Source organism: Oncorhynchus mykiss, chromosome 14, assembly GCF_057628025.1.
Source record: "Oncorhynchus mykiss isolate SJ-2025 chromosome 14, ASM5762802v1, whole genome shotgun sequence".
Lineage (NCBI taxonomy): Eukaryota > Metazoa > Chordata > Actinopteri > Salmoniformes > Salmonidae > Oncorhynchus > Oncorhynchus mykiss.
This window is the reverse complement of record NC_143035.1, coordinates 10,623,279-10,631,764: the sequence shown is the minus strand read 5'-3', so window position 1 is coordinate 10,631,764 and position 8,486 is coordinate 10,623,279. Positions and strand designations below refer to the sequence as shown.

At 41.7% G+C, this 8,486-nt stretch overlaps 1 protein-coding gene across 2 annotated transcripts; it reads left to right on the top strand.

Moving 5' to 3' along the window:
- Window positions 1-312: 312 nt before the first annotated feature.
- LOC110488762 (P2Y purinoceptor 4) lies at window positions 313-8,091 on the top strand. Of its 2 annotated transcripts, none has more exons than XM_021561108.3 (2): window positions 313-459; window positions 1,496-8,091. In XM_021561108.3, exon 2 carries the CDS (start codon window positions 1,539-1,541, stop codon window positions 2,637-2,639), a length of 1,101 nt encoding a protein of 366 aa, XP_021416783.3. In that variant the 5' UTR covers window positions 313-459; window positions 1,496-1,538; the 3' UTR covers window positions 2,640-8,091. The 2 variants fall into 2 exon arrangements, with proteins under 2 accessions (XP_021416783.3, XP_021416784.3); XM_021561109.3 differs by having other exon boundaries at window positions 353-455; window positions 1,496-5,158.
- Window positions 8,092-8,486: the final 395 nt, after the last annotated feature.

Genomic DNA, 8,486 nt, shown 5'->3' with positions numbered 1-8,486 from the left:
GGATTTAACAAGTGACATCAATACGGGATGACAGATTTCACCTGGATTCACCTGGTCAGTCTATTTAATGGAAAGAGCAGGTGTTCTTAATGTTTTGTACACTCTGTGTACATGAAGCAATATTGTGAGAATTATGATACATCACTTCAAAAGGCACAAACTAGAAGTAATCAAAAAGTTCATATTGAGCACTATTTGAAATCAGTGTTATTATCGTGCTAAAATATTGATTGAATATCAGGTTTAAAACGAATAACTTGCCTCAGTAATATCGGAGTTGTATTTCAGGGGGAAGGATGACAAGAACCTGGCATATTTCCTTTAGACCAGACAATCAGTCAGACGCATGCAAATCCCATTTCTATCCAAGCCGTTTGCAGAGATAGTGCACTCACTGCGCTGAGAGCAGCGGTCACAAATCAAGTCCGTCTCGGCAAGTCAATTTTGTATCTACGGTGGGTAAGTTGTACATCTCAGTTCAACGTTGAAGTTAACCCTTATGTTAGGTTATTAGCTATATTATAATTATTACGACGAGTCACATTGCTTTGCCAGGTCTAGAAGTGCGCATCCTCGTCAGTTTTTAAAATATATTTTTTTAAATCATGCGCGCATTTCTCTGTAATCTTCCGCCGAACCATTTGAATTACAGATTTAGATACAATACCAATGTTCTCAGTTTATGGTTATAGATCGATATTTGGGGTTAATTTCAGGATAGGCTTTGTAGGAAATTAAAACTATTTTTTTTAGGTTAGGCAGAGCAGAACAGTCTCTAGCCTTTTCGGTTGGGGTGGCACACCAAACGGGCCTAATCTTTTAGTGGAACCCTTTTGACAGCTGAGAGAAAAATGTACATTTGAAAATGTATTTCATGCAGTTCTACACATAAAATTATCAAATGACCCATCTTGCCATGAGGTGGGGTGAAGTGTTTTTGCCGTTTAAAACGAATTTAAAGATATCTGAGCGAGAGTGACTAACACAATCAATGTGCCCTGCGTGCCCGGTTAGTATTCAGCCATGATTACAACACGTTTAGATAACTGGCAGACTAACATACTAACATACCAAATTCTTAGCTGACATGGCTAATTGAGTGACAGTCAGTGACTGACAAAACAAGAGAAAAACTGCTAATGCACAACCAAAATTCGAACTTGCACCTGGTCTATTCTATTATTCTAACTCTCAACAAGTTGCGAAAATAAGGCTATTGCTTATATTGCTTATGCCTGGAGCCGGCCCTGGCTATATGCAGTGCAGTAAACTTTTATGAGCATGTTGAACTTCAGTTCATTCTTCAAATATGTCAACAAGACATTTGTATTTCTAACACAACATGCTGTTAATATTTTTCTTTCCGGAAAAAATTGAATCAGGGACTGCTTCAAAATTAGAATTCATACTATATAGATAAATATATATTATTGGTGAAACTGTCATTTTCAGAGTGATGCCATGTCGATTCTAAATGTATCCAATGTCTCCACAGATATTACAATCCAAGGATTAGCTCTCTGCTGAAGAGACAGAAGATGGACTCAGCCATTAACAGCCACCTTGTGCAGAACCTGTCCATTCTTCTGAGTGCTGGTTATTTCAACGAGACCTGTCGCTTTGATGAGGAGTTTAAGTACATCCTACTGCCTGTTTCCTATAGCCTGGTGTGTGTTCTGGGTCTGGTGCTGAACTCTGTGGCTCTGTGGATGTTCCTGACCAAGATGCGCCCGTGGAACACCAGCACCGTCTACATGTTCCACCTGGCCCTCTCAGACTTCCTGTACGTTCTCTCCCTGCCCACCCTCATCTACTACTACGCTAACCGCAGCCACTGGCCCTTCGGCGTGGCCGCCTGCAAGATCGTCCGCTTCTTGTTTTATGCCAACCTCTACAGCAGCATCCTCTTCCTCACCTGCATCAGCGTCCACCGCTACCTGGGCATCTGCCACCCCATCAAGGCCCTGACCATGGTGAAGCCACGCCATGCCCACACCGTGTGTGGAATGGTGTGGGCTGCTGTCACGGCGTGTCTGGTGCCCAACCTCATCTTTGTCACCACTAGCCAGAGGGACAACGACACGATGTGTCACGATACGACCAATCCCGAGCAGTTTGAGGAGTATGTGGACTACAGCTCTGCGGTCATGGTCCTGCTGTTCGGCGTCCCCTTCATGGTTATCATGGTCTGCTACTGTCTGATGGCACTGGCTCTGTGTCGGCCCAGACGGGGGCTCTCGTCCAGCCAGCAGAACTCACCCTCCCGCACCAAGTCCATCAAGCTAATTGTGGTGGTGCTGGTGGTGTTCGCCGTGTGTTTTGTACCCTTCCATATCACACGCACCCTGTACTATACCTACCGTGTACTGAATGCCAAATGTGAATTCCTGAACATCGTCAACTTTGCCTATAAGATCACCAGGCCTCTGGCCAGTGTGAACAGTTGTATTGATCCCCTCCTGTATTTCCTGGCTGGGGATCACTACCGCTCTAAGCTGGTCAAAGCTCTCACTGGAAATAGACCGACAACCACCAGCCTCTCTGCTGCCTGCCTGAAAAAGCGCCCCAAAAAGAACCATGAGATTGCGCTGGTCTATAAGAACCCAGAGCCTAAAGCCAGCGTTGAACCTATGAGATAGTGGGTTATACATATGGAAAACTATGGAGCATCATATAGATATGCCTAACCTCCATAATATAAACAGGAAGGAAACAGTTAATAGTCCTAGGCTGACCACTACACAGCTGCACTTTCTTTGGATGCTGTTCTGTCATTTCAGACACAGGATGACTACTGTCCAGGGTGAACGAAGGGGCCTCTTGCCAGAGCTCAGACCTGAGTGAGAAATTCAGTTCCTATAAGGCTGTTCGGTCAATGTCATGTTAAAGAGAATGAAGAAGTAGGAGTACGGTTGAGTTCAGAAAACAGTGGTGAAAAAGTACCCAATTACCATACTTGAGTGAAGTAAAAACGAAAGTCACCCAGTAAAATACTACTTGAGTAAAAGTCTAAAAGCATTTGGTTTTAAAAATACTTAAGTATCAAAAGTAAAAGTAAAACTATACATTATTTCCAATTCCTCATATTAAGCAAACCAGACGACATCTTTTTCTTGCTTTTTTATTTATGTGTGTTTAGTGAGTCCGTCAGATCAGAGGCAGTAGGGATGACCAGGGATGTTCTCTTGATAAGTGCGTGAATTGGACCATTTCCCTGTCCTGCTAAGCATTCAAAATGTAATGAGTACTTTTGGGTGTCAGGGAAAATGTATAGAGTAAAAAGTACGTTATTTTCTTTAGGAAGTAAAAGTTGTCAAAAATATAAATAGTAAAGTACAGATACCCCCAAAAAACGACTTAAGTAGTATTTTAAATTTATTTACACCGCAGTCTCCTTATCACCACTAACACTTTAAAACAGTGTTGGAAGTATGTGGTACCGTGAGACATCTACATTCCCCCTTGTTAGTAAGAAGCTATGGCAGGTAGCCTAGTGGATAAGAGTAACTGAAAGGTTGCTGGTTCAAATCCCCGAGCCGACTAGGTGAAAAATCTGTTGAGCAAGGCACTTAACCCTAATTGCTACGATAAGTTGCTCTGGATAAGAGTTTCTGCAAAAATGTAAAAGCCAAGTCTGTTTTATACATGTACTGTACAGTCTCTTCCTACTCTGAATACTTGTCTATTCATTTAATTCTGCCGGTTGCTGTGCTTGTAAGACAAGAGTTCAAATCCTTTCAACCAGGGGAACAAAACAGTTTATGTGCCTCTGTCTGAGCCAGACTGTAGTCTCACAGAATAAAATCTTAACTGGCTTGCCTAGTTAATTAAAGGTTAAATAAATAAATCAAATAAAAATATTACCACAGACTGTTATGCAAAGCCTGTTATGCACAGTAGCTACAGGACTCTGAAGAGCAGGAGGAAATGTATGTAATCTGTAATCTGTTTGTTCAGATTTGTGTTATTATGGTAGCACATACTCAGAGAGAGGCTCTGTGGATGGGTATAACAGATTGGATTATTATGGATTATCGGTGAGTTACTGTGATCATCAAAAGCATCTCTTCCTATAACATTTTTTAAATATGATCCAAGGAGTTTGGCTGGTAAAAATGTCTTCCTGTCACGCCCTGACCTTAGTTATCTCTGTTTTTCTATATATTTTGGTTAGGTCAGGGTGTGACTAGGGTGGGTACTCTAGTTGAGTATGTCTAGGGTTTTTGTATGTCTAGGGTTTTTTGTATGTCTATGTTGGCCTGATATGGTTCCCAATCAGAGACAGCTGTTTATCGTTGTCTCTGATTGAGGATCATATTTAGGTAGCCATTTTCCTCATTTGTGTTGTGGGATCTTGTCTATGTTTGGTTGCCTTAGTGCACATCAGTAGCTGCACATTTAGGTAGGTAGGTAGGTAGGTAGGTAGGTAGGTAGGTAGGTAGGTAGGTAGGTAGGTAGGTAGGTAGGTAGGTAGGTAGGTAGGTAGGTTCAGTGAGTTTCGATGTATTAAAATTATGTGGAACTCTACTCACGCTGCGCCTTGGTCCGATCCTTACGACGAACGTGACACTTCCAGTCAGAGTGGAGGTGACGTTACAATAATCAAAAAAACTCAAAGGTTGATGCAAGCTGAAACAGTTCAACAGAAACAGTGTGTGTTATCCAAAAAATGTGTGGTAGCTAAAGCACTAGTCCTCTCCCAGCTGTTTGTGTCCTTCAGCACAGTCCCCACAGCTGTCTCTCTGTCTGTCTCTGCTGTGAGGAAACCAGGGGAGGGACTGAATGGGTGTGTAGGCTGGAGTATCAACTCCATCCAACAATCCACACTTTGGATAAAGAGGAGATTTTCCTGCATTACCCAATTTGGATTCATTACTTGACCCAACATGGTCTTTTTCCGCATTAGTTTTGGTTGTTGTTGCTCTCAGAAAGACTGCCTTACTTTCCATGTGAAAGCACATGTCTCTGTAAAGCAGATTGCAGGTCAGAGGTTCATTCCTAAGGGTATTTGAAGTACTATACTGCTGTACTTCATATTAAAGCTACTGGTCGTGTTTATAAAAGGCATTATAACTCAGGTTCAAGGTATGATAGGAAGGCACATGGTTCAATAGGTTTATAACAATATAATGCCATTAAATCTATTTTTATAAATCCACATTTGCTTACTGTCATTTGGTTATAATTTTATTTATCCGTGACATTGGTTGATTAATCAAAATCTAAGTTGTGTGCGTATATCGAATTGAACTCCTTCATGCTGCAGTGTCTTGCAGACTTGAATGGGGTTATGATAGAGGGAGAGTGTGGGAAAGTAATGGTTGGTTGCGTGTCTCATCCAAACACGAGGCGTTATCGGATGTAGGTCCTCCATGAATCAGACATGGGTGAAAGTGAGGAGACCTGAGGAAGTGGGAGGACAGGACGGATGGAGAAACAAGAGCAGGAAGTGAGCTGGTCACGGTACTGGACTGTTTGGGTTTTTCCTTCCCTGGTCCGTGCCAAGAAAACCAAGCTGGCCCCACCAACACCCCATGGAAAAGATCTTGTGTTTCCACTTTCCAGCCAAGGCTCCATATTGATTATCCATCGTAATCATCCATGAACAAACTGATATTGACATCTGAAATAGGGGAAGACCAACTCTCCATAAAGCAAGAGATGGTGTTAAAATAGTCACAGTACACAGCAGGTGTATTCTCCATATTTCTGTAGAGCATTGTTAGTTGTTGTCAATGACAACTTTTACATCATTACATTCCTAAAGTAAATAATGTACTTTTTACTCCATACATTTTCCCTGACACCCAAAAGTACTTGTTATATTTTGAATGCTTAGCAGGACAGGAAAATGGTCAAATTCACACACTTATCAAGAGAACATTCCTGGTAATCCATATTGCCTCTGATCTGGCAGACTTACTAAAAACGCATGCTTCGTTTGTAAATGATGTCTGACTGTTGGAGTGTGCCCCTGGCTATCAGTATATAATGAAAAAAAGCAAGAAAAAGGTGCCGTCTGGTTAGCTTAATATAAGGAACTAGAAATCATTTCCACTTTTAGTTTTGATACTTATGTATATTTTAGCAATTACATTTACTTATGCATTGTTTGTTGTACGCCTTCAGTTATTGGTTGTCCATTGTCATAAACTAGTCAAACTAATGTTCAACTAATTGTCTGCAATTCAGTGTTTTGCAATGATTTAGTTGTCTTGCATTCCCCGCTCCCTTCATACCTCTGCTCTCCTTTCAAACAAGGGTGCATTAAAGGGCATATTTAAATACAGATGTTATGCTCAAGACCAGCTAGCTGCTAAAGCCGTACACTGATGTAATAGCAAGCCCCAGGAAGAATATGATTCCCATGGATATGTATCTGAAGATTTGTAGTCTGGTCAGATTTGGAATCCCATGAGCACTAGCGCCACTCTGTGGGCTGACTGTGACAAAGCCGATTAGTGGTGTGCATTGGTGCCTCTAAGTATCTAAAATGGAATACAAATCATATCTAGGCTTAAATGTAGATGTTTAGTACTGATGTACCTATCCATAAAAAAAAAAACATTTCATTTCAAAGTCATTCGACTTTTCATATACAAAATAATTTGTCACATAAGTCTTAGGCCCAACAGAAAAATGTACAGTCATGGCCAAAGGTTTTGAGAATGACACAAAAATTAATTTTCACAAAGTCTGCTGCCTCAGTTTGTATGATGGCAATTTGCATATACTCCAGAATATTATGAAGAGTCATCAGATGAATTGCAATTAATTGCAAAGTCCCTCTTTGCCATGCAAATTAACTGAATCCCCCCAAAAAAACATTTCCACTGCATTTCAGCCCTGTCACAAAAGGACCAGCTGACATCATGTCAGTGATTCTATTGTTAACACAGGTGTGAGTGTTGATGAGGACAAGGCTGCAGATCACTCTGTCATGCTGATTGAGTTCGAATAACAGACTGGAAGCTTCAAAAGGAGGGTGGTGCTTGGAATCATTGTTGTTCCTCTGTCAACCATGGTTACTTGCAAGGAAACACGTGCCATCATCATTGCTGTGCACAAAAAGGGCTTCACAGGCAAGGATATTGCTGCCAGGCAGATTGCACCTAAATCAACCATTTATCAGATCATCAAGAACTTCAAGGAGAGCGGTTCAATTGTTGTGAAGAGGCTTCAGGGCACCCAAGAAAGTCCAGCAAGCGCCAGGACCGTCTCCTAAAGTTGATTCAGCTGCGGGATCGGGGCACCACCAGTACAGAGCTTGTTCAGGAATGGCAGCAGGCAGGTGTGAGTGTATCTGCACGCACAGTGAGGCAAAGACTTTTGGAAGATGGCCTGGTGTCAAGAAGGGCAGCAAAGACACCACTTCTCTCCAGGAAAAACATCAGGGACAGACTGATATTCTGCAAAAGGTACAGGGAATGGACTGCTGAGGACTGGGGTAAAGTCATTTTCTCTGATGAATCCCCTTTCCGATTGTTTGGGGCATGCGGAAAAAAGCTTGTCCAGAGTAGACAAGGTGAGCGCTACCATCAGTTCTGTGTCATGCCAACAGTAAAGCATCCTGAGACTATTCATGTGTGGGGTTGCTTCTCAGCCATGGGAGTGGGCTCACTCACAATTTTGCCCAAGAACACAGCCATGAATAAACAATGGTACCAACACATTCTCTGAGAGCAACTTCTCCCAACCATCCAGGAACAGTTTGGTGATGAACAATGCCTTTTCCAGCATGATGGAGCACCTTTCCATAAGGCAAAAGTGATATCTAAGTGGCTCGGGTAACAAAACATCGATATTTTTGGTCCATGGTCAGGAAACTCCCCAGACCTTAATCCCATTGAGAACTTGTGGTCAATCCTCAAGAGGCGGGTGGACAAACAAAACCCCACAAATTCTGTCAAACTCCGTGCATTGATTGTGCAAGAATGGGCTGCCATCAGTCAGGATGTGGCCCAGAAGTTAATTCACAGCATGCCAGGGCGGATTGCAGAGGTCTTGAAAAAGAAGGGTCAACACTGCAAATATTGACTCTTTACATCAACTTCAGGTAATTGTCAATAAAAGCCTTTGACACTTATGAAATGCTTGTAATTATACTTCAGTATTCCATAGTAACATCTGACAAAAATATCTAAAGACACTGAGGCAGCAAACTTTGGAAATTAATATTTGTGTCATTCTCAAAACTTTTGGCCACGACTGTACTCTGTTGTTAGGATATATAACGTTGTATAAACCAACCATATACAATATAATTACCAATAGTATATACCACTGCACATCTTTACAGAAGATTCAGTCATCTCATGTAGGATGTTCTCAGCTTGGCCAGTAGGTGGCCCCATCGGTTTCTTTACTAAATCATGGGCATCATGTGAAACTATATCAGTTAATTACCTATGGGCTTATCGCGTTTATTGAGATATAGGTTGAGATTGTTACGAGTGATGTTGAGTTGAAAATAATCTCAACCCAAA